Source organism: Miscanthus floridulus, chromosome 3, assembly GCF_019320115.1.
Source record: "Miscanthus floridulus cultivar M001 chromosome 3, ASM1932011v1, whole genome shotgun sequence".
Taxonomy (NCBI): Eukaryota; Viridiplantae; Streptophyta; class Magnoliopsida; order Poales; family Poaceae; genus Miscanthus; species Miscanthus floridulus.
In genome coordinates, this window is record NC_089582.1 from 82,176,436 (window position 1) to 82,202,765 (window position 26,330).

The window sequence follows — 26,330 nt, forward strand, 5'->3', positions numbered from 1 at the left end:
ATATCTACAAGGAGATAATGCTTTTTGGTAACTAAATTTTTACCAAACAAATTTAGCATCCATGCAAAGACAGCCACGCTAACTTTTGACTCCCGTAAAAAAGCACCAGCATAAAACACATGGTATCAGCTACCAAAGTTATCCTCTCCACCTCTGAACGAATGGATCTAATAAAGCCTCATTGTTGATAATACTGTTGTTTTTATTCGCTCACAAACTCAAATAAAAGTTGTTCTATTTCACCGTTCTTGTGGTCCGAATTCCACAACCTTATTTCAAGTGTGGATTTTTTTTTTCCTTTTTTGCCAGGAACGATGATATTTCCTCTTGTGTGTGCTATAAACATCAAAACAAAAGTGGCGCGGAAAAAGCACCCGTTTCCATTGGAAAACATCTCCCGCGTTCAAACGGAAATCGAAACTTCGTCAAAATTATAATACTAGTAAGAATAATCTTTTTGGCCCAACCCTAAAGTAGGCTTTGGGTGTGTGAATGTTGATCTAATCTATGTACAAACCGTGTCATCATACTGACGACGTCTTCCTTCCTTGCTTAGACTGTCTCCAATAAGAAATTTATATGGGTATCCAAATCTAAAATAGGTAGTAAGAGACATAAAATCAGTCTCTAACAGAGTATCTATATATAAGATATATTTTGGGTTGTCTGAGAGACAGAACTCAAATATGGACATCCTCTCTTCTGAAAATTTATTTGTAAAAATAATTCTCTTTTAGATCTTGTTATTGGAGAAGATATTGAATAAATATTAAATCTTTTATTTGTAGTGCTATTTAAAGAACGAATGAATCTTGTATTTTGGTTGCTTGTATTTTGGTTGCTGTGGCCGGAGATAACCTTGTAAACCAAACCGATGGCCATGGGGATATATTGGCCAACAAACTCATTTCCCGTTTCCACTTGTTCCTCCTGTGTCGCCTTCCCTTCTTTCCTCCACCGGCCTCCTCCCCCAACTCCATACCCCATTACCGTCAGCGCCTTAACGTCAGCGGCGGGCGGCGCCACCGCCGGCGACGGGGCCCGCGTCGAGCCAGGCCTCCCCCCTCAAGGCCCGTCCTCCCTCGTCGGGAGGCGTCGCCGTTGCCCCGTCCTCTGGGCTGGCGCGGCGTGGAGGGGACGGACAACTGGAGATCCGCCCGTCTCTGCTTGGATTGCGTCCTTCTCTCGCCGGTAAGCCACCCACCCTGCCTCGCTCATACAGTATTCCACGGATTCCCTTGCTTCTTGTGCCAGGTCGCGCTCGTTGGTTTTATTAGTTCCCGACCAAATCCAAATCTTTATCTCTCTCTCTCTGTCTCGATTCCGTTAGCTTTCATACGCTTTCTACATGGTCACTGGTAATCTAGTCTATCCTAGCATCCAAGCACGGCCCGACTAGCCTAGTTCCCCATTCTCCCTTGCTCAGCACACACAAGAGCGATTGGTCGATCTCATTTCACGCCACACCATAGGACTTGGCATCAGCCCCAAAATTGAGGTTGAAGTTTGATTCCCAATTTAATTATGTCTTTCTTTCTTAAAAAAATTGGGGACTTCAGCTGAAGGAATCATTTAGTGCCCCTCTTTTTTTAAATAACAATTTCAGGCCCCTCTTTAGTACTAGCGTACCTGTATAACTGTAAATGGAGAATAGGAGCAATTGACCTTCACTGCTGCTAGAGTGTCTGACTAATCTACTGTTAGATATCGGCTGCACCTGCGTTCTTGTGTTTTTTTTTCCGTTTTAGGGCGGGATTAGTCTCCTCTCAATTACTTTGCTCCACGTGAAAGTTGTATCTCCGTTACTCCTACTTCTGATTGCCATGTCTTAATGAGGAGCATATGCCATGCATGATACATCTCTTGAACCTTTCATCTCTCTCACAAGATGGATACAAAAGCAATACTTTTGTGCCATCTCCTCTATGTTTTCTTTACTTGTGCTGTTGTGCATAACTTTATAGCACTCAGAAAGAATCGTTTTTTGTCACCATAAATGAAAATGACCCTTTTCTTTAAATATTATCTAACATTTGGCTCTTCATGTCTCTCTGTTTCTTCTCCCTGCAGAGGGTATGAGCAATGTACTCACCAAAACCAGAATCTAGTTTTGGCCCAAATCCCAACTCAGGCACGCACCAGCAGCAAATGGAATTACCTGGAGCCAACATGGGTCCTAGTAATGGAGCAAATAACAATACCAACATGGCTGCGAGGCAACGCTTACGCTGGACAAATGAACTGCATGAAAGATTTGTTGAGGCTGTTACTCAACTTGGTGGTCCTGATAGTATGTGCTCATACTACTGCTCTTCTGCATCCAGTTCTTTAATTTGATTTTACTGAACATTTAAGCAGGATTTTATTCTTGTATAATTATACTTCTCTCTCTCTCTCTCTCTCTCTCTCTCTCTCTAGATGTCATGAAATCATATTCTATCAATCAAACTTTCCTTTTTAATACTCCCTCCGTTTTTTTACATGTCGTATTAGGTAGGTTTGTCCTAAGTCAAACATTTGTATCTTTCACCATTGATTTCAAAAGAATTTATGTTAGGTTCATGACATAAGATTTATGTTTTTAGATTCCCTATGAGAAATACTTTCATAATATATAATTCATATGTTGTGAAACTATAAGGATTTTTTTGAAATATATGGTCAAAGATAATAATGTTTGACTTAGGACAGCTAATGTGACATGTAAAAAAGAACAGAGTATTATTGAAAATATGATTGCTCTGTGGGGGAATAAGATGTACGCGACTCTGGACTTAAATACAAATGTGGATGAGTTGCAAAAGCTACCAATCTAAGATGCCTTAGCCTGGGGATTTATGAGTTGCCCACTGAGAACCCAGTTTGAAGTTAGCTACAAGAACTAGCATCTGAGTCCTCCTATTGCTTGGTGTTGAATTTGTTATATTTTTCATAGGGATGCAATCTGCTTGAAGTTTTGGTTCATCAATTTCAAATATTCTTTTTGGGCCCAATTCTTGTCAAACTCTTAGTCATAAAGGCTATTTTTCAAGAATGGAATTAGTTGACCTATCCATAAAGAAGCAAAATTTGCAACTTAGTTTGGTAGGAATTTTGATGCCAAAGAAAACCTACTTGTTTTTATGTGTGTTATTGTTCTACTTATCTGGGTGTTGGGTAAAAAGATCACGCAAGCATCAAAGTTCGAACACAAGTCAAAGTTGTATTCATTTCGTGATCGTACTGTACATGTCAGAGGGGGTATTTATAGAGGTCCCAATCTTCGTATTTTATACACAAATGACCATTTTACCCCCAATTCAAATCATTACGACCCTTTTCAACTACAAGGGTGAAGTGGTCTTTTTCTCCATCTAAGCCTTCATTCTTCAACTTTTGTTCATCAATCTTCTTAATGCCTTCGTCTTTTGGACTCAGTCGACTTTGCTCCGTCATCTTCTGTCTTCAATTGTTAAGCGAAGTCAAACTCTTGCCTTCGCTCAGTCTTGTTTCAGTCTTCTCTTCTCTTTCGGCGAAAACGAAGTTTTCCTCAGCGAAGACGAACTCTTCTCAGCGAAGTCGAATTTTCATCTTCGCTTTGTTTCTTTCCCTGCAGGCAAACTTTGTTATGTAAATTGCATTTTTTAACTCCGAAGTTTCAAGGCCTGAGTTTTCTTGGCGAAGTCAAAACCCCAACACTGGGCTTATGGCCCTTTGAATTTTACTTGTACTATGTGGACATGTAATTTTCTGCTTCTGCTAACACTTAGTTGATCAAATAAAACAGGAGCAACTCCAAAAGGAGTTCTAAGAATTATGGGTGTACAAGGATTAACAATATACCATGTAAAAAGTCACTTGCAGGTATATTTTTTCAGTGTGAGACTTGCCTTTTAACAGTTGTTATTTGTCACTTTCATTGTTTACTTCTTTAACTCCTCTGTTCATGTTTCAGAAATACAGGCTAGCAAAGTATATTCCTGATGCTTCAACTGATGGTAGGTGTCTAAATTCATCACCATATGTGTGATACTACAGTATTGTTTTAGTTCTTCCTAATTTGTATCTCATGTAGGGAACAAGGCCGATAACAAAGACCCAGGGGATTTGCTTGCTGGACTTGAGGGATCCTCGTATGAACACAATTCTAATTCCTTTTAATTTTACTGAAGGACAATTCAAAATCTAGTTACTTATTCCCTTATGAGTCATTTTTAGTGGAATTTTACTGGCCTTGTGGCATGTCATAAGATGGAAGTATGATAATCTATGCTAGATTTTACAATTTACTAAGAAAAATACATGTACTATAATGAATGCACTTGACTTTATGTGATTAGTTACTGTTATAATAATAATGCTGAAGCTGTAAAGTTAGGTGTGAACTTATTGAAATTGTAGTCGCTCCTATTTTAGAGTGATTTCTGCAAAAATGAAATTGACTACTTTATTGCATCCAGATGTTACTTTCACCGCTTCACAAAAAAATGTTGATTCCATCTGCTCATTAGTTTTGACCTTTAATATCGTAAGGTGCATAACTGTTAGACAGGAAATACAGAAAGGTCAAAATAACTTCAAAACTGAACAATAACATTTTTTATTTCTAATGAAAATAGATTTTCCATTTTAGTCCCTTTTATTTCTTTTATACTAGACTAGATATCTTTTTTACGTAAGGACCTTCCATCATATAAGTTTTTGTTCACAGTGGATTGCCGATATCTGAAGCCCTCAAGCTGCAGATGGAGGTCCAAAAGCGGCTGCACGAACAGTTAGAAGTAAGTTTTTCCTGGATGTTCTACCCTTTAGCTTTTGTTGTCTTCATAATGTAGATCTGAGACACATACAAGGATACAGATATTTCTTCTAAAGGAATTTATTTATTGAACATATTTGTGGTACCATAGGGGTAGGCGGTAGGCCCTTAGTTGCATACTGCAACTGAGCCTCTCTTGTTACTAAGGGTGTGTTTGGTTGCTAAATGGGGCTTGCGTCGTATATCCGGATGAGTGGATGCACGCTAAGTGGAACCGTATTTCAGAAAAAAGATGGTGTTTGGTCAGGTTGCATGAGCGGATGCAAAAAAAACTAGGAAGCTGTTTGGTTACCTATATGAGCGGACGCAACTTGTATGACCCGTTGAGACTGACGCGTAGACCCCGCACCTCATCCCTGCATCCATCGGGCTTGGCTGGCCATTAAGCTCGATTTGGGCTGCTCCCCAGAGCCAGGATCCCACCGTATATTGCATGAGTGGAGCAGAGTTGGAACAGTGGAAACAAGAATCCAAACAGCTTTCTCTTGAAGCTTATACGGCTGAGCGCATGTAGGGATGGTGGGAGCTGGGTAACCAAACACACCCTAAATGTTTGTACTAGAAATTTGTTTGTAGCTATCCTCTTCCACAGTATCTAAGATAGGCAAATCCTGCACTAAATGAATTGTGCATCCAATGTTGTTGTTTTCTCATACATTCTTTGTTTATTTATAGCTGATCTTGTTTTTGTGCTGCAAAAATAGTAAAATCGTTTTCATCATCTTATTTGCTAGTGAACAAAATCAATTTGTTCTTGATATTTGTGACCTCAATGGTTCTATTCTATTATTAGTAGCTGCAAGTCTGCAATACACATACTGTTCACATTTTAATTTATAATCTTATTCGTGTTACCAAATTTGCAAAGTTTATTGGTTGAACAATTAGATACTTAGATATTAGATCAATGGACTTAGAATGCTGAGATGGTCTGATTTCACATTTTTTTAGGTACAAAGGCAGCTGCAGTTGCGAATTGAGGCTCAGGGAAAGTACCTCCAGAAGATCATCGAAGAGCAGCAGCGCTTAACAGGTGTGAAATCTGAAACTCCAGCTGGAGGTGCTTCTGTCACAGTATCAAGTGATCAATTCCCAGATTCCGAGCGGACTGAGCCCTCGACCCCTGCACCGACATCCGAGTCTCCAACTCAAGTAGGCGCTTCCAATAGGGACACTGGAGATCGAACTGAAGCAACCAAGAGCACCTGTCATGGTGATTCTCTTTCCCGCCATGAGCCACTAACCCCTGATTCCAACTGCCAGAATGGCTCTCCTGCCGCTAGTCCAAACCATGAAAGGGCAGCAAAGAGGCAGCGAGGCAGTGGCACTGAATTCTTAGATTCCGAGGCTGAGTTTTCCCTTCCGCGCCACATCTTTGAGTCAAGCTCGGGCTCAGAGTTCCAACAATACTCAATGTCCTACTCAGGACAGTAGCTTGTGATGCTCACATAATCGCTGCATCGTTGCTAGCTTGTTCAGCGCGATGGATAGGCTGATATTTCAAGGAGTGTGTTGTTGGTAGACAAAGCTGTAGGTGTTCAGTGATTGTTTACATGGTATACGTGACAGCTATTTACGTTCCTAGGTTTGTAACATGTATGTCCGTCTGCAGTTCAGTTGAGATGCTTGAAGGCTAAGGTTCTGTTGTGTGTGACCTGTAGACACGAGGCTGTCAGCTTGTATTCTCTTGGTAATCTGTGTCAGCAGCGCGTTAGCATTCAGTCAGTTAATTGAACAGTGCTGTTATCTGTAACGTCTGAGTTTGGTCAGAAACTTCAGTTAATTGTGGAAGCGGAACCCAATCACTCCAAGCACGCCAAGAGGCATCGCGACGAGCTCGCCGCCAGGATGGTTTACCTGGTGGCGGCGCTCCAGGCTGAGCAGCAGCAGTAGCCGGAATACTTCGTCTCATTGCTGAAATCTGGTGGCGGCGCTCCAGGCTGAGCAGCAGCAGTAGCCGGAATTTCAAAACCTATTTTCAATTTTGCACATGTGACTACAGCTTTGTACTATGTTGACTGAAATCTGGTCACATTTGAAAAAGTTTATGTCCACAGTGGCCTCGTTCGCGTGACTTTAAACCCGCCTTGATTCGCTTCTTTTTTCATCCGGAAGTGTTTTCTTCTTACAAATTCTTTCAGATTCATCCAGATTTCTCCATATTCCTCCAGAATTCCTCCAAACGAATGTGGCTAATATTGTCCCATACTATCTTCTTATCATGGAAAACTGATCAGCTAATGAGCTGCGCATCTTTTCCGGCTAAGCTACCACCTTTCTGGATGGATTTTGTTCTCACTTTTCCGAAACCATACGAAACAAAAGTTGGACATTACTGATCTCATTGGTTCTTTGGATATTGAAGAGAAGGCGAGAGCAAAAGACTTTGTGACAAAATGTTTGAGAAGTTCTGACGCCCATGTGTCACAAAAGAAAAATCCTCAAAATATCTACAATGCAGACAAGAAGAAAAACAAGCAATAGCTCAAACAAAGAATATGACTTCTTTAAGAAGGGCAACTACATGCTACATTTGTAGTAAGTCTAGTGATCATGTATATATAGGTGGAAGATTAAGATTATGTATACACGTTAAGCATGTTTATGTTAAGGCTGTGTTTAGTTCGCGAAATTTGGGAATTTGGCTACTGTAGGCTCAAAACGTTCGTCTCGCGATTTCTAACCAAACTGTGTAATTAGTTTTTTTTTCGTTTACATTTAATGTTCCATGCACGTATCGCAAGATTCGATGTGACGACTACTGTAACACTTTTTGGGAAACTTTTTGAGAATTAAACACAGCATAAGTTAGTTTCAACAACCTCATGTGCCAGTGGAACCGGGCATCAAATGTCCCTTTTGCTTTCCTAAAAGTAAAGTAGAAGACAATGGCGCACTCGCTAAAGTTTGTTGTGCTCATCAAGCTTCTCAGATTCTATCCGGCACGGTATTGATAGTGTTTTGTGCCATTGCCCATTGCTCACATCACATCTCTCTGTTAAGCAGTGGTTTTGAGCATCTCTCTCGCCAGCTTCAAGTTTGCATTGCCTTCATCGTTGCTGCTGCCTGTTGAGTTGAAGAACCTTTGCTTCATCTGGTTGGTAACCTGCGCATCCATCCATCCTCTCCGAGCTGATGATGTCTTACAGTCTCGTCTTTCAAAGTTGAAACTAACACAAAGACCTAATCTTTACCTTCGATCTGTTTCAGTGTTGGATCTCGTGCCTACGCTGTTGCCTGGGCGTCCATGGAGCTGGGCGTGGAGGCAGCACGATGGATGATCGACAAGGTGTTGGGCCCTCTCTCGGGCGGGGTGCTGGAGGCGTGGGCGGCCAGCGCCTAGCTGGGTCGCAACATCGAGGCTCTCAGGATGGAGCTGTTGTATGCGGAGGGCATGCTCAAGTTGCTCAACAATGACCGAGGCCATGGCCTAGGGATGAAGAATCCGGCGCTGTCCGAGCTGCTACAGAAGCTACGAGCCTTGGCGTGCAGGGCCGACGACGCGCTCGATGAGGTCAACTACTTCCGCATCCAGGACGAGCTCGAAGGAACCTACCACGCGGCTGAGGAGCATGAGGGAGGTTGCCTTCGCAACCACGCCCTTAATTCTCGCCACGCCGCCAGAGCCATTGCAAAGATGCTTGGCTTCTCCAAGTGCTCCGCCTGCTTTGCTGATGCTACCCACGACGAGCCATGTGAAGATACAACAAGCGCAAGAGTCCTCCCGTGTGGTGGACATTGGCCATGTCCATGTGGAAGTGGAACCCATCAACTGGTTAACAACTGCTGCATGAGTAGGATCACCTCTGCTGTCCTTAGCACCATTCATACTGTTGGTAAACAAATTCCACTTCCATGCTACTCGTCAGTTTCATCTGCACAAAGTGCTGCAAACTCCAATGCTACATCCACTGGGCGTCGATTGCTCTCTTGTGCCCAAACCAATAAGACACGACAAAGAGAGCGCGTCTCACAAACACCGAAGCTGAAGTTTGATAGGGTTGAGATGTCTCGAAAGATGAAGGATATTATAGAGCAGTTAAAGCCTCTATGCGCCACGGTATCCACAATTCTTAATCTAGAATTTCTGGCAGCCAACCTAAACAATAATGGGCAGTACATGGCTACGGGTCGGCCCATAACCACCTCAGAGTCTATAGAGCCTGAACTTTATGGTAGGAAGGACGTCACATGTACGCTTATCAATGACATTACCAAGGGAAAATACCGTCATATGGACGACCTAGCGGTACTCCCAATTGTTGCTCCAGGAGGCATAGGGAAGACGACTTTCACACGACACATATATAAGAAAAACTACATGATCATTTTGAGGTAAAATTGTGGGTTTGTGTATCCGTCAACTTCAATGTGTCAAGATTGCTACAAGAGATTGCAGATAAAATCAAAAAGGAAGGAAATGCTAGTCCAGAAAACCGGATTGAAGAAGGATTAAAATATAAAAGGTTTTTGCTTGTCTTGGATGATATGAGGAGTTGTAGTAATGAGGATGAGTGGAATAGGTTCCTAGTACCCTTTAAGAAAGGACAAACAAAAGACAGTGTTATTCTAGTCACAACTCGGTTTCCTGCAGTAGCACAAACGGTTGGAACAACAAATAATTTGATAGACATGAAAGGTATAGACGAGGAAGAATTTGAGAAGTTATTCTCTACATATGTGTTTGGCAACAAGAAACCACCAGAGGTTCATATTGAACTATTTGGTATTGGACATGAGATAATTGAAAAACTAAAGGGCTCACCTCTTGCTGCAAAAACTGTTGGAAGATTGCTGAGAAACCACCTTGATTCGGGTCATTGGACTAGAGTTTTAGAAAGTAGAGAATGGGAATCACAGAGTGGAGATCATGACATCATGCCACTTCATGCAACAATGTTTTACCTATTGTTCATTGTTTCCAGAAGATTACAAAAATTCAGTGAAGAAGAGATAATTCACTTTTGGATTGGACTAGATGTTTTGGATTCACGAGGTGAAAATAAAAAGATTGAAGATATAGGACTAAGTTATTTGACAGAGTTGATTAATCATGGATTTTTTAAAAAGGAAGAAGATGATAATGGGCACACTTATTATGTTATTCATGATCTAATGCGTGAATTAGGGCTAAAGGTTTCAGCAAATGAATGCCTTAGTGTATATAGTTCAAATATGAGATACATACAAATCCTTCCATCGGTCCGCCACTTGTCCATCAACATATATAGATGATTCAAGTGTCAACGACAGGAAGGCTTTTGATATTTGTAAAGAAGATTTTAGTGTACTAGGAGAAAGAATAAAAGTTGAGAACCTGCACTCGTTGATGCTATTTGGAAAAAACCAAGGTAGCTTTGCGAAGACTTTCCATGGTTTGTTCAGTAAGGCAAAAGCCCTTCGTGTTATTTTGATATCTGGAGACTGCTTCTATAGCTTCCAAGAGTTATTGCACAACTTTTCGGAATGTATCCATGTTCGGTATCTTCGGGTGAATGACAATCGATTGTATCCAGAAAGGAGTAAACTGGTAGCCTCCAACAATATTTCAAGATTTTATCACATGAGGGTCCTAGATCTGCGAGGATGCAAAGATTGCAACAATTTGCCAAGATATATAACTAACCTTGTAAAACTGCGCCATTTTCTTGTTGAGGACGGTAAAGTGCACTCAGGGATTTCGGAGGTGGGGAAACTGAAGTCATTACACGAGCTAAAAAGATTTGAGGTTGGAAAAAAAGTCAGGGTTTTGAAATGAACCAAATAGGACATCTGCTAGAGCTTTGCGGATCATTGAGGATTGATAATCTTGAAAATGTTGAAGGAAGGGAAGGAGCAGATGAAGCAAAGTTAATGCATAAGAGAATCCTGAATGAGTTAGAATTAAACTGGAGTTCAAAACGGTCTAACATGGGTCCTGCACGTGAAGAACAAGTTCTTGAAGGTCTCAAGCCACCTTGCAATCTTAAGAAACTAAGCATTAGACGGCATGGAGGTTGTACTTTTCCTTCTTGGCTAGGTCTGAACCTGTCGGATCAAAATCTGGAATCTCTTGGTCTAGATGGCGTGGACTGGGAAACATTTCCACCTATAGGTGATGAGTTGCAGCTAGTTAATAAGGGCGCTAAATTTTTTTTGAGTAATAGCCCTAGCCAACACTTCATGAATTTGAAAAGAATAGAGCTTGCTAATTTAAAAAGGCTGGAAAGATGGGTTGCTGTTGTTGGTAGCAGTGGTCAATTGTTATTCCATTTGGAAGTACTTATCATTAAACATTGCCCTGAACTCGTTGAGTTGGCATTTTCAGACAGCCAACAAGATGGAAAAGCATGGCCTCCAAATCTACAAGAGCTCGTGATCCAAGCTTGCCGAAAGATGTTGTCCTTGCCACCTGTTCCTTGGAGAAGCACTCCGTGCTCTGTTGAGATATCAGAAGTTGGTTTAGGCTTTGAGTTGAGACACGGAAAGCTTTTTTTTTGGATCTACATCATTAGTCTTGGAAATTGTCATTCTGGATAGTAGTGCGTCGTTCTGGAGAAGCTTGGACTTTGATAACCTAACCGAAGTAAAGGAATGCAGGATGGAGGCACGCCGTCCACCGCTTGATGTTGATGGCCTCCTGAGCTACCAGTTTGCAGTTGAGAGTATGATGAAGCCTCGTGCTACTAGTGGGAAGGAATTAACACAAGTTCTCTCTTACATGCCCAAGCTCTCAGTTTTGACAGTTAGTGAATGTGACAAGATAACAGGGTTAGGTGTGTTGGGGCAGGAAGAGGCGACGGCGACAGCATCTTCCTCTAGTAGGAGTAGAGAAGAAGGGGAGGAAATAGAAGCAACTGCAGCACTAGTAGAGGAGGGTTTGCTGCTCTTGCCTCCCCAACTACATGAGCTGTGGATTTACTCCTGCCCAGAGCTAAGCCTCCCCAGCTACTCGGTGCTCCAGACTCTGCTCTGCTCTCTATCTCCGTTCCTTGACGATTTTTGAGTGCCCCAAGTTTCTCAGCTGCTATGTAGATAAAGCCTCGTCGTCCTCTTCTAGTTTCCCCTTCCCATCCTCACTGCAACAACTGACCTCCGGCTTGATGGTGTGGATCTAAGAGGCGTGAGCTTGGGGCCACAAGGCTGCCTCCCGGAATTAACCGTCATAAGAACCACCAATTTCTTCTCCATTGGTCCCGACTCAATCCTTTCCTCCAGACTGCTGTCGTCGCTCAAGACAGATGAAGTCGCAGGAGCCCTTGCTGCACCCATCTGCAGGCTGCTCTCTTCCTCCCTCACCAAGTTACAATTTTATCGGAACAAGGAGATGGAGCGCTTCACGGTGGAGCAGGACGAGGCCCTGCAGCTCCTAACCTCCCTACAACACCTCCAATTCGATAGTTGCTGGAAGCTGCAGAGCCTCCCGGTGGGGCTACATAGATGGACAAGCCTCAAGACATTAGAGATCGAGTTCTGTCAATCCATCCGCGTGCCGCACAAGGACGGCCTCCCTGATTCCCTGCAACAATTAGACCCTGTTTGCTTTCTACTGACGCTACTAAAATTTCTGTTACATCGAATGTTTAGACATATGTATAGAGTATTAAATATAGACTAATTACGAAACTAATTATCCAACTTGCGACTAATTTGCGAGACGATTTTTTTAAGTCTAATTAGTCCATGATTTGACAACGTGGTGTTACAGTAAACATATACTAATGACAGATTAATTAGGCTTAAAAAATTCATCTCGCAAATTAGCCTTTATCTATGTAATTGGTTTTATAATTAATCTATATTTAATACTCTTTATTAATATCTAAACATTCGATGTGACGTGAATTTTAGGAGTTCTAAACCCGGGCTCCCAACTTCACTGAAGCTATTAGAAGTCAGCGATGGCAGCGAGGACCTAACAAGGCAGTGCCGCAACCTGATAGGAACCATTCCGATAGTCAAGCTTGACTAATCAAGGTAACATCAACTTTCCTGTTTCGATTCCTGCGTACTACTAAGTTCACTTGCTCTAATTTTCCTAACCTCTTAACAGTCCTAGTCATTCTCCTGCTGTTTGTTTCAACAAAGTCACTGCTTCAACTAATCCACTTGTGTTTACCTACTCTGCAGGTCTTTTGTTCTAAATGTACATTCTTCTAACCTCATAGAATTCGCTCTCTATCGCTTCGTACTCCTGTTGTTGTCAAGCACCAACATCTTCTCTCTGCAAGTGCCTTCCATGACATAAACTGGTTAGTATATACACTGTTTAGGAGTTTAATCCTAGATGTTTACCAGCTCCGCCCCTTGTTCTGGTTATCTGTGCTACCTTTCCCTTTTCTGATATTTTAAATTCAAGTTAAAATTATTTTCTTCTAACTGTTTGTTACTGCTACTTACAGGTTTGGGTCTCCATTACAATGATCGTGCCATGACTGAAAGTGCATATAATGTTATCAACTGCATTTCTCCTCCACCTTCTCACTGGTCCAAGTAGAGCATGCTGTAAGGATCAGAACTGATATGAGCTACATAGTGTCAACCTTATCATGTTTTTGTAAGTACAAAATTACTTGCTGTCTTTATAATGTGTTTCATAGACTTATCACCTTTCTTATGAGTGTCATAGCTGTATGAGCTAGCAAAGTGGCGGTTGCTTGATCATGTGTGACTTACCATTGTTTTCTTCTAACTGTTTGTCACTGCTACTTACAGGTTTGGGTTTCCATTACAATGATCATGCCATGACTGAATGTGCATACTTTACTTTATGTTATCAACTGCATTTCTCCTCCACCTTGTAACTGGTCCAAGCAGAGCATGCTGTATTCCTGATACTAGTAAAGGATCGGAGCTGATATGAGCATCATAGTGTCAACCTTATCACGTTTTTGTAAGTGTGAATTTGCTTGTTGTCTTTATAATGTGTCTCATAGATTTATCACCTTTTTTAACGAGTTCTAGCTGTATGAGCTGGGCAGCTAGCAGAGTAGCAGTTGCTTGATAATGTGTAACTAACTGACAATAAGCCAACTACCAATGCTTAACAAACATTTTTCACATTAGACATGGTATTAGTCAAATTGATGCTCATGTTTTTTCCATCCACGTTTGATGATCTAGACCAACAATAGATATGATTTTAAATCAGATTCATGCTCTATTTATTTCCCCAATGGACATCCTATCTGCATAGTACATGATTCTGTGGAACACAGTGTTGACAAAATAAAAATAATTATATATCGTGCAACTTTAGCCAGCAGTACTAATAATGTCCCCGTTTTCCTTTCTCCGATTGGCGCCATGACCCTTCTTTGAATTGTACATTCTTGTAGCCTTGTAGGAATCTCTCTATATCATGGACGATTTTGTGTTGTCTGGCACAAGCATCTCAACAAGTATCTCCGACATTGAAAATAAAACTGGTTAGTAATTTTCAGCTCTAATCATGCATTCTCCTGTCATTTAGAATTTAAATTCACATTCTGCCCTTTCTTTCGGTTACTGTGCTCTTTTCTCTTGTAAATCTTTGAGTAGTTCAATCTAGTACTAGAGTTGATGCAAGTATTGATAGTTAGGAATTTTGTCACAATACTCAGTTGAATGAGTAGCAGTTCCATAGCGTTTCTTAACTTGTAAAACCTGCAGAAACAAGATGCATTATCAGTACTTTCTGCTTGGGTGCTTACATTCCTGATTTACTTATTCTGCAGACACTCTAGTGATTCCAAGGTGGCTGTATTGACTGGATGTAAATGTAAATTTCTTGATTTCAATAAAATATTCCCTTAAAAAATGAGTTTGGAATATCTTCTCAACTCGTAGAGCTTTCTTGAACTACTTTCTTGTTTCCTCGAGGTATTGCTGCAGAACATAATTTGCACCCTTACATTTTCAACTCAGAAACTACTTTATAATTCTGAACTCTGATGTTGCATTTTTTGGCCCAACGTAGGATGGATATATTCTGCTCATATGTCAACATGTTGGACTAATGGGGCATAATTTAGCATATATCGGTATGTATTCCTAGGTACTTGGACTCATTCTTGATTTGATTACAGAGTGAGGGGCTAATGTTGAATATTTTCAACTGGGATTTGTTCTCTAGGCAAGCATAGGATTCTCAGAATTAACATAACAATTTTTTTTGAAGACTTCACCGGAGGGCCCCTGAATAATTTTCCATTGATACCGGGCAAGCCGGGGGATGGAGGGTGCCAAGCACCTAATACATGAATGACCCTCGAAGGTCAGAGAAGTAAATGAGAGGGAGAGAGAAGGATTACAACACTTAACACAACAACAACAAGAACAAAAAACATGATTCAGCTACCAACTTAGCCTACCAGCCAAAGCGAGCGCACGCACCACTTCCTAATTTGTGCCACCACCAATGACAGACTTCCAACAGACGACAGCTAGGAAGCTGTAGAGCGTTGCGTCGGAGCCAACATGCGGCAGCCGTGAGAGCATCGCCTAAAAGCGTATCTGGGCTCCAACCGACGCCCACCAACGCCATTTTGGTGAAGGAAGCCTCAAAGGGGGAGGACCGCCAGGAGGAGAACAAGGAGATCCAGAGAAGATCAAGGTCCCCATAACCTAGCATATGATGAGGTGGAGCACTCAAGTGATCTAGAGAACGACAGAGCGAGCCGTTGATGGTGAGCACCTGACAACAAGTAATGTTTGCAGAAGCCAAGGGGATGGAGGGTAGCCAGACCAATAACAAGATGGAGGAGAGCAATCGGGGAAAGCACAAGGCCACGCCAGGCATGGACGAAAGCAGGTGTGCTTGCATCGATGCCTTCAAGAAGGGAGTGACGTCCACAGACGCCACCATGGACGATGGAGCACCAGGCTCGTAAGGGCTTTCGCCCCGAGACCTGCCCAGCAGATGCAGAGAGCTTGGATTGGTTTTCGCGATAGCAGGGGCTGGAATCTACAATGACGCCTCTAGGGAGGGAAACGACGCTTGCTGCGCCATCGTCGCTGGTCTGGAGCAAAGCCAGAGAGGGTTTTCACCCAGATTCCATATAGCTATGTAAGCCTACCCAGAGCGCAGCGCTGCAAACTGCAATTGGCGAGGACGAGAAGTAGCCGGAGGGGACCAACGATGCCGGAGCATTTGGACGAGCCACGGGCCAGTCACCATTGTTACCGCTACTGCCGCCACTGGCAGCAGCCGGCGGGAGCGGGAGGTACAGCAGCAGGGCTGCCGCATCCGCTCCTCAAGGCTGCAGCAGAGCTTCTGGAGTTCGTCGACCGTGAGACCCCGCACCGTCCCACCGCGTCGTCGCCGTCTGCGAGCACGACGGGCTTCAGGTCCCACCGCGCAGGCCAGCACGCACAGGGACGAGGACGTCTGGCTGCTATGGGCAGGCACAGGCCGAGTCCGCCAAGCCACCGGCCGCAACTCTAGACGCGAGTACAGGCCCGCCAAAGCGGTAGACCCGGCGACCCGCACCTGAGCACGCCGCGCCCGTACAGGCCCCTAGCCATGGGCTGCCGCGTGGGCCGCCCCTTTCACTGCCGCACGGGCCTCCTCACCCACGCCTAAGCACGCCGTGGCCGCCCGCTTGCGCCGCGCCGTAGCTCGCGCCTCCACAAGCCACCTCGCTCGACCGCGCCGTAGCTCGCACCGCCGCCACGCGCAGGGGCTTGCGTCGCCATCGCACCGGAGAACGTGCGTCGCCCACACACCGGACCTCGCGGCACCACCGCACCACCACACGCTCACGCGCGCACCGCCGCCGCCGTCCCCGTCCCCGGAGGTATCCCCGCCAGAGCCGGATCAGGGCGGTTCACCAGAACCGGACGCGAAGGACGTAGATCCGGTGCTGCACCGGCCATCTTGCCGCCATTAGACATCCTTGTGCCGGAGTTTCAAAAGTCGCCAAGAGGAAGAGGATGGAGGAGATGGAGGGGCTACGGATCCATAGCGGGAGATGCCGGATCCAGGCCTAGGGAGCTCGGATTCAGAGGAGCTAGCTCGCCGCCGGCAATCCATGCGTCGGAAAAAATGGAGTTTTAGTTACAAGGTGGAGGGGAGGAGAGGAAGAGGGAGCAGAGAGCAGCTGCGGTGGAGCCTTTTTGGGCGCCGCAGCAGGCCATCGCAACCGCTAGCCGGAGAGCGGCGGCGACGGCCGGGGAACTAGTGTGGCAGGGAGCGCTCTAGCGGCGGTGGCGGGATCGCCCCCCCCCCCCCCCCGAGTCGCCCCTGTACGGACGACGCAGGTTGTTTTTCGACATTGCTCGAATTAGACTATTAGTAATGCAAGGGAGAAAATTGAATATTTGACACCCAATCTGGGCGCCTATGAACATTTGACATTCAATTCGCGTGTCGTTGGAAATTTAACACTCTGGCTGCGAATTCGTTGAAAACAGGTGTTTTCTCCTCCTTTTCTCTATTTAACATTTTTTTCTTTTTTCTTTTGCTTTCCAAGGCAACGTACCTTGGCCTTATCCATCCATTTCTTCTAAGAAACGAACGCATCTCTCTCTCCCGTACTCATTTTTCTTTGGCTCTGATTGTCACGCCGCCACCGCTGGGTGCCGAAAGAGGCACTGCCGCTAGCTAGGCGCGCACGGGGCCAGGCTGGGCGTGGGGCCGGTCGCCGGTGCTGGACGAGCCAGCCATGCGTGCGCGCGGACGGTCGCCGGTGCTAGCCAAAGCCCGTCGTCTTCGGCTCCGCCGCTGATGGAGGCCGTCGGTGCAGGCCAGAGGCGCCGCAATGGTCGAGCAACAGCAGGCCAAGGTACTTTGGTCATTCAGCGTTGCCTTGGTGAAAGTGCATTTGCCCCCTATGTGGGTTTTGGTGTATTGATGACATCCAAATTAGGGACTAATGTGATCTTAATGAGATATGTTGCAGCTATTAGTCCCATGAAAGATTTAAAGAGTTGATAAAGATGAAATGGTATCCCTCAATTCTTGAAGTTGTAAAGGCGGACGAATTCAAAATGATCTCCAAAGGTTTTAATTTTGTTTTTGAGTTTAGAATCTGCCGCACTATAAAGAGGGATGCAAGTTTAGTTGGTCTGAGGAAGATAGAGTGCTCAAGCATTTAAATAAAATCAAAAGGAGTCACTCTAGCACTTCACGAGCACATAGAATAATTTTCTGTGACTTTCGGTGTCGGAAGTCCCGACCTAAGCCAGGAGTCCCGGCACCTATGCTTCTGACTGCTCGCTGTCTGTGCACGTCGGAAGTCCCGACGCTCGTCGGGAGTTCCGACCATCGGAAGTCCCGACGTTCGCTGGGAGTTCTGACACTGACCTGACCCAAGCCGGGAGTCCCAGCCTCAGCAGTGCTGGCTGTTTGATTAACTGTGCATGTCGGAAGTCCCGACGATCGTCGGGAGTTCCGACCGTCGGAAGTCCCGACGTTTGCCGGGAGTTCCGACACTGACTTTCACCCGTGGACTTCTGACCCATTGGGAACAGTATTTTATGCTAACGTCGGAAGTCCCAGGAGATCTGAACGGTTGGATTTTCACTTAGAGTATAAATACTCCTCTCTTCACTTCTAACCGTTACGGACTCATTTCATAGTCGACTCACTTCGTGCTGAACAGCTCCCAAGCAGCCAAAGCACCCCTCTCCTTCCCCCTTTGCTCCAATCTTCGATTCCCTTAGTTTTTGAGTAAAAGGAGAGTGGATTAAGTGAGAGCATCACTTTGGAAAGCTTGAGCACTTGATTTCTTCATCAAGCCGGTTGTGTTTGCATCTATTACTCTTGGGGCTTTGCCCCTAGCCGGCTAGGCATTGCCCAAGAGCTTCCATCTTATGGAAGAGCCTTGGGAAGTTTGTATCACCCTTCGATTTCTTAGTGGAAAGCTCAAGTGACCTTTGTGGTCGCTTTGAGAGAGGCAAGGAGGTGGAAAAGACTCCGACCTTAGTGGTCACCTCAACAACAAGGACGTAGGAGCTCCTTTGTGGGGTTGCCAAACCTCGAGATAAATCCTTGTGTCCCGCGTGCTTATTGTTGTTGTGATTGCTTGAGATTACTTGTATGTGTTTGTCTCTTTGTCTCCAAAATCTCCATTTTAGGGTTTGGACTCGATCTACGGTTTGGAGGCTTTACGGCGTCAAGGGAGTGATCCAACATCTTCACCAAACCACTAGGAAGTGAGGTTGTAAGTTTATTTATTCGCAAAGTTAAATTTGGCACTGCTTTTGTAGTTCACGTAGGCGTCGGAATTGCTGATGTTTGCGCCGGAACTTCTGACAACGTCAGGAGTTCCAACCCAAACGTCGGGACTTTCGACAGTGGCTGACAGATTTGAACTTAGCATTTGTAGTAAATTTTTAGATACGCCTATTCACCCCCCCTCTAGGCATTGTTAGATCCTTTCAATTGGTATCAGAGCAAGGTCTTCTCTTTGCGTTTCACCACGTGAGAAGAAACAATGTCGGAGACCGACAAGATGCAAGCCGTTGCCGTCGAAATGGCCAAGAAAATAGCTGAAGAGTTGATGAGTACTCAAGTCAAGCTATTTCAAGATGAAATGAAAAAGATGCAAGATGAGATGAGCAAGTTGAAGGAAGAATTGAGCAAGAAGGTTGATGATGCAATAAGTGGCAAGAATGATATTAGTGACAAGAATGAAGTAAACAAAGATGCCGCTAGTGATATTGGAGCCGGTGAGCATGCTCATGGAAAAGGAGTATATTCACACATGAGTTTTGACTATGGACAAATAATGAAGGGTTCAACACTACATACTCCGTCCGTCAATATTGGCAAGCCACCTCACTTTGATGGAACAAGATACACCGATTGGTCTTACAAGATGAAGATGCATCTAATAGCCGCAAGACTATGGGAAGTTGTGGATGTTGGTGTGATGATTCCTATCGATGAAGATAGAGAGATAACTCCGGAAGAAGTGCACAACCTCCATCAAAATGCACAAGCTGTAGCATTGCTTGTGTCAAGCCTAGCTCCGGATGAGTTTAGAAAAGTGAATGGAATGGAAAGTGCAAAGCAAATTTGGGATACTTTGAAAGTATCATTTGAAGGAGATAAAAGTGTAAGAAAAGGCAACATAGAGTTACTTCATAGTGAATTGGAAAGATTTGTATTCTTGCAAAATGAAACAACACAATCCATGTTTGATAGGCTCATGGCATTGGTCAACCGCATAAGAGCTCTTGGTAGCAACGAATGGGATGACAACAAAGTTGCTAGAAAGATGTTGAGAACCTATAGAGCCAAGAACAACATGCTAGCGTCCGTGATCATGGAAAGGCCCGGTTATGATGAGATGACACCTCAAGAAGTTCTTTCAAAGCTCAAGCATCATGAGTGTCTAGATGAAGATGCAATCAATGCTCACAATCAAAATCCTAATGCAATGGGATTCAACAAGAGTGCCGCCCTTAAAGCAACTCAACAACATGAAGGTCAAGTTTCAAGTCAAGAAAAGAAGAAGAAAGTGAAGGATGATTCCTCAAGTGGAGAAGAAGATTCTGATACGGAGGTTGCATTTGTGATTAGAAATCTTAGAAAGTTTATGAAGAAGAAAAGCAACCGTAAGACCTATGGTGATGGTAAGAGAAGGTTCAAAAAGAGATTTTGCTATGGATGTGGTCAAGTTGGTCACTTCATAGCTGATTGTCCTAATGAGAAAAAGAAGCACAAGCATGACAAGGATGAAGATAAGAAGAACAAAGGCAAGAAGAGAGGTGAAGCTCATCTTGGGAAAGAATGGGAGTCAAGTGATAGTAACTCAAGTGATGATGAGAAGAAGAAGAAGGGAGCCGCAAACATCACCATCCACCACTCTTCTTCACCAACCATGATCTTCCCCGACTCAACTTCACCACCAAAGCTCTTCTCCAACCTACCTTCATCACCGAGGCTCTTCTCCAACCTCATCGACAATGACTACTATACCCCAACTTGTCTCATGGCAAAAGGGGAGAAGGTACATACTACACCCGTTTCCTCTAGTGATGAGTATGATAGTTGTGATGATAACATAGAAGAAATTAAAGCAAACATGATAAAGAAATTTGGTAAAAAGACCTTCACTAAAATAAAAATGCTAATAAAGAAACTAGAAAAGAGGAATAGATGCTTAGAGTTGCAAGGAGATATAATTACTCAAGAGAGAGAGAAAAACCTTACACTTGAAGCATCTATCGCCGAGGAAAAGATGAAGGTTGAGAAATTAACCATTGAATTGTCTTTAGCTAATGACTCAATTGGGAAATTGACTAAGGAACATTCCTCGGTTAACGATTAAATAGCTAGCCTTAAGAATGAAAAGAGTATAGCTCAAGAAAGCCTCACAAGCTTGAAAGAAAAATATCAAAATCTTGAGCTAAACTATAGTACTCTTTGGGCTAGCACTTCAACTTCTCCTAAGGCAACCGAAGTCTCTAATGTCTCCACTAGTGATGGTTGTAAAAGATGCTATAAAATTGATGTAAATGCATATGCAACTAACCTTGTTGAGTTAGAGAAGAAAAACAAGGAGATTCATAGGTTGGAGATGATATTGAAGAATGGGTGTAAGTGTCAAGAGCAATCTAACAAGACTATATACAAGTCATCAAGGCACCCATCAATCAAGGAAGGCATTGGCTACAATAGGTATGATGGAAAGGCAAATGGAAGGAATATAATAAATGGTGTGCCTTGTGTGAAGTTCAACAAGGGCGTTGCTCTTGATGAGCTTATATGCAAGGCAAACAACAAGGTATACATTCCAAAGATCCAACCTACAAATATCAAGACAATCAAGACAAAGCAATCCGATGTCCTCAAGCCACAAGCACCACTTCCATGGTGCTATGCTAGTGACTACATGTGTTGTTGGGGCAAGGATGGCAAGATTGTGGTTAAGTATGTTGGTGCCCAAAAGAGAAAGGAAATTATGAGGAGTGTTTGGGTGCCCAAGTTTTATGTGACTAACCCTCTAGGACCCAAATCTCTTTGGGTACCTAAAACAAAAGCTTAATTTGTTTTTTTGTAGGAATATTCCTCCGATGGAACAAGTTGGGTGTTGGATAGTGGATGCACCAATCATATGACCGGAGAGAAGGACATGTTCACATTATTCCAACCAAGTCATGATCAAAGTGGAAATATTGTGTTTGGTGACAATGGAAAAGGTGAAGTACTCGGTTTGGGTAAAATTGTAATATCAAATGATAATTCCATTTCCAATGTCTTACTTGTGAATTCGTTGAGATACAATTTGTTATCTGTTTTACAACTTTGTGAGATGAGTTACAATTGTCTCTTTACGGATAAGGGTGTGGAAGTCTATAGAAGGGAGGATTCCTGTAATACCCTAAAATTTTGCACTTTTGAAAATACAGTTAAAATAATAGTTATCGGTTTTTGTGCTCATGAAATATAGGAAAAGTAATATTTTTTTAATTAAAATTCATCATAGGAGTAGCAACATGCGGGATTGTGCATTCATGCTGGTTGCATTTGGTGTTTATGAGTGCAAATGGTTTTGAAATATGATAGAGCGATGTTTCTTTCTCTCCTTTCCGACCTTTTCTGGAATTAAATTCCTTTTTCCTTGGGCTTAATATTTTTCCTTGATCTTTGCAACAATCTTTTCGTGAGCTCTAAAAACTTTATTTGGGTTCATTATGTTCAAAAGTGTCTTCGAGAATTTTCCTAGAATTTTTGGAGCCATCGGAGTATTTTTCGTGGGCTAAAAATCAATTTTGGACTTTTCTGGAATTATTTTAATCCCGGAATTAATTAAATCCGAAAATAATAAAATATCTCGTTTTTCCACCGACCTCAAAACCCTACACTATATATATGCCGGCGTAGCCCTCGATGCCAGGATTCTAGAAGTACAGCCCGTTTTTCGAGCCGCCACTCGTAGCCCCGCAGATCGGACGCCGAAGTTCTCCACAGCTAGGTTTCCGGCGAACCTTCGGCGAGCTTTTCCGGCCACCTCGGACGTCTCCGGCAAAAACCATCACCACCACGAGGTAGATCTCATCGTTCTCTACGCCGTCTTGTCATCCTTTTCGCAAATCCGTGCCCGTTCGTCGTTTCCCTAACCTCTCTTTTTCTTCTCCGGCAAGGAACCACCATGGCTGACGGAGGTTCTTCGTTTTTCGTTGATCCGCGTTGCAGCACCGTCTCCGGAACTTAGCCGCACCCCTGTGCTACCTGCCATCCGCCTAGACCGGCTGCGCTCACCCCAGCCCGGTCACCTCCTCGCGGCCCCTCTCCGAGCAGGCCACCGACGCCGTGCTGGTGCCGCTCGGGCTTGCCGTGTAGGCAACCGCGGCACCCGCGGGCCACCACCGCGGGAAGGAGCCACGGCGCCGCCGTCCAGCAGGCCCCGTGGCCGAGGTCCCTGCCCTACTGCCAGCCATCCTCGACTTCCCCTCCGCGAGCAACAGCAGCACCTTCCATGGTCATTGAATGTCTGTGTACATACAAACAGACAGGAAGAAGATGAGAGAGCAAGGTAGATGATGCAATAATTACAGTTTTGCCACCCAACATGTTTAGCCGCAGTTTAATCGTCTTAACTCCGTTTCGAGCGATTCTAGTTGCGTTAGCTTTGTAATTTTGTGCTCTACGCAGTAGCAGTAAAGTTTGTCATGTCAGTTAATTATGAATTTATTAATCTAATACTAATTACATTAATAATTAGTTAGTGGTTTTCCAATTAAAAACAATCAGTTTAATTTCGTTCTTGTTCTTTTACGATCGTGCTGATCATGAGGTACACATTAGTAGGAAAATTTATCATGTTTCACATCTTTGAATTTTATAAGTAAATATTAATTTGATTTGTGCTTATGCAATTGAGTTTCTAATTAAAAGTAACATAGGCATATACTTCGGTCATTTATAAATTATTGTAAATCTAATTAATGTTACCCTTAATCTCTCTTGATTTATAAGTGATTTAGTTTAATCCTGAAACATAAGTGCTTTCGTTTAGTTATTATATGTTCTTTATCTTTTCGTGTTAAATGTTTAAATGACTTAAAGCATATGTATAATCCTTCATAATTATAAAATATGACTTATGCCAGCATTAATGTCTTTTTAATTATGACTTGCTTAGATCAATTATGAGACATAATATAAATGCTCTATTAGTTGCTCTCACATGTTTTATATTTCTAAAGTAAAGTTTAAATACTTTATATAATATGAGATATGTTGATTAATAAAAGATGATTAATTAGTGACATAAACATGTATGTCTTTAAATTGTAATTTGCCAAGTTTAAATGTGACATATATACTTTGAATATATATAGTCTCATTTGTTATTATATTTCAATTTAATTTGCATAAATGATATCAAGATATTTATAATTAAGATATGATTAATTTATCTTAGTTTTCTAAATCTAATAACTCAAGTATAAAATGACTTAACTCAATTTTAGATATTCCCCTGAGATATCTTATACACGTTTTATGATCATTAAAATAGATAAAGCATATAGTTTTCTTTCCAATGCAAATCCTTTGATAGATGTTTCTGTTTTACCGTAGCTCCGATTAGTGTGTCTTTCGCGTGTGTGTGATCGTAGCAATGCGTAGATTAGATTTCGAATCTTTTTCATTGATTGGTGTATTGTTCTAATCTAGTATGTTCGCTATGCATGCTTGTTCGGATGCTTGTGTGGTGCTTTTCGGTCTTGTCCAGTCGATGAGTTTTGCGTTGGTAATCTATAAGAAGTTGGAGATCAAGAAGAAGAAGAAAAAAAACGTTGAAGATTAAAGCTTACCGAAGGATCGGTGTTTAAGGCAAGTATAGCTTGGGTTTTCTTTCTGTGACCATGATCTTGGGCTTGTTTAATGAAATGTGATATAAACATAAATGATGAATATTATCCTTTGGCAAAAGCTAGGACTTATAGTACAGCTGTGAGGGCTATATGACTCTGGCTCTAGTTGCTTGAGAAACCCTTTTCTAGCTGGTTAGAGGTCTGCGAGTTGGGTATAGGACAGCCTCTATCCTGTTGAGCCTAGCTTTGGAAGCGGCCTTTTTACTTTATTTTTGGAAGGGGGGTTCCTATATCTGATGACCCTGCGGCCCTGGCCGGTTAGACGAGCTCTTGGGTGGCTTTATATGGTTTCCGATGTTTTGGACCTTGCAAACCCATACATTTGGAAATAATGACTCACAGTGAAAGTGTACAACCTCTGCAGAGTGTAAAACTGTTATAATAGCCGTGCCCACGGATACGGGCGGCCCGGAAAACTGAGGGAATTGTTGTATGTTCATTTAAATTATTTATGTGCAATTCATTATTCAATTACACTTGATCATGTGGTTATGGAATACACTACCTTGTTGCTATATTTGCGGAGTTCGACATGGACTCACTCTTGCAATTTCCCCTACACCTCAGGCTTGATATCAGTTTGCTAGAGTCTGAAGGAGTTAGGCTTGTGATCAACCAGTCAGTTGGATCCAGTGGAGTGAAGTCTACACCCAGAGATTGGAGTTGCCTACTCAATGATTGTTTCTAAGGTTAATTCTTTTTACTAAGTACGCTATGTATTTAAGCGTTGTTATTTGATATCGCCCCTCAATTGTAGCTATATGTGAGATTTGATTCTAAAAACTCACATATGGTGTGCATCAGGTTTTGTCCTTAAAACTGGGTGTTACAAGTGGTATCAGAGCAATGCTGACTATAGGACGTAAGCCTAGTAGAAGCTGGTCGTTCTAAGGTTTACAAGTTACAGCAAAAATCCTTATTCTATAAACCTTGATATTTTTCCCTACTACATTCTTACCCTTGATATTCGTCCCCTCCTTGATGCTTCTTTAAAAGTTTTTTTGTTCCCATCTACTCCTTGCTTTGATATGCTTTTAGAATCTTGTCTTACCACCTTCTCGCGCAATTTGAAGTTAAGCTATAGGATCTTTACCCATAATATTAAGAAGACGATAGCATCGCAAGTTTAAGTCAATGATTGAATTGTGCACCCTAATTGCTTGTTGGCTTATCATTATGATTATGTTTTGTTTTGAATCTTTGTAATGAGTGCAATGATTTTGTGGGATTTTCCACAAATTCATTTAGTTTATAGGCATAAGACATAAGGATTAATGAATAGATAGTTGGGTTTTGGTTTTCTCCTGTTTTCCTATCCTATCTTTCTGGAGCAACCTATCATCTTTGGTTTATATCTCTGTTTTCGGGCAATCAAAAATCATGGTAAACTTTTAGAGAATACTAGACTTCAACATGTTTCTCTGACCTCAAGAATCACCCTGATAGCTATTATGGTTATGAAGTTATGAAAATCTAAGAGGATGTATCTATGCTGTCAGAAATCTAGAGCAGTCTGTGGTCTTCTGGTCAGAACACAATTTTGGCTCATGCAAAGTCTATGAAATATTTCTGGGAACAACTAGACTTATGTACCTTTCATGTGCCTCTGGAATCACCCCCATAGCTAATATATTTTGGGAGATATAAACATCACAAGCCGAAGTTTCTGTGCAGTCTGTAATCTGGGACAGTTTCTGTTGTGTGCTGTTTTTGACCAAATTAACTGCCGAATCTGGAAAAG

General features: G+C 42.7%; 2 protein-coding genes and 1 pseudogene across 10 annotated transcripts in view; all 3 read left to right on the forward strand.

Moving 5' to 3' along the window:
* Positions 1-928: 928 nt before the first annotated feature.
* LOC136541832 (myb family transcription factor PHL7-like) lies at positions 929-6,590 on the forward strand. Its single transcript, XM_066533954.1, has 7 exons — positions 929-1,191; positions 2,071-2,290; positions 3,767-3,843; positions 3,935-3,977; positions 4,055-4,112; positions 4,691-4,760; positions 5,750-6,590. Exons 2-7 carry the CDS (start codon positions 2,083-2,085, stop codon positions 6,230-6,232), a joined length of 939 nt encoding a protein of 312 aa, XP_066390051.1. The 5' UTR covers positions 929-1,191; positions 2,071-2,082; the 3' UTR covers positions 6,233-6,590.
* A 1,018-nt stretch (positions 6,591-7,608) lies between these two features.
* Positions 7,609-12,695, forward strand: LOC136541833 (disease resistance protein RGA2-like; annotated as a pseudogene).
* Positions 12,696-12,905: 210 nt separating this feature from the next.
* Positions 12,906-26,330, forward strand: part of LOC136541834 (uncharacterized) — a 49,711-nt gene continuing 36,286 nt past the window's right edge. For 3 of the 9 annotated variants that reach the window (XM_066533956.1, XM_066533957.1, XM_066533955.1), the window contains exon 1: positions 18,933-20,715. In XM_066533956.1, coding sequence (XP_066390053.1) covers positions 19,195-20,715 — 1,521 coding nt within the window. In that variant the 5' untranslated portion in view covers positions 18,933-19,194. Of the gene's footprint in view, positions 13,030-13,179; positions 13,335-13,492; positions 13,671-14,115; positions 14,206-14,493; positions 14,639-14,735; positions 14,800-18,835; positions 18,891-18,932; positions 20,716-21,768; positions 21,944-26,330 lie in introns of those variants that run through there. The other 6 variants (XR_010780499.1, XR_010780500.1, XR_010780497.1 and 3 more) reach the window with 6 other exon arrangements.

Coding starts and splice junctions, on each gene's coding strand:
- LOC136541832 (XM_066533954.1), top strand. CDS start 2,083: ATGTACTCACCAAAACCAGAATCTAGTTTTGGCCCAAATCCCAACTCA. Junction 3,844..3,934: donor ATGTAAAAAGTCACTTGCAG/GTATATTTTTTC, acceptor TTCATGTTTCAG/AAATACAGGCTAGCAAAGTA. Junction 4,113..4,690: donor GCTGGACTTGAGGGATCCTC/GTATGAACACAA, acceptor TTTTGTTCACAG/TGGATTGCCGATATCTGAAG.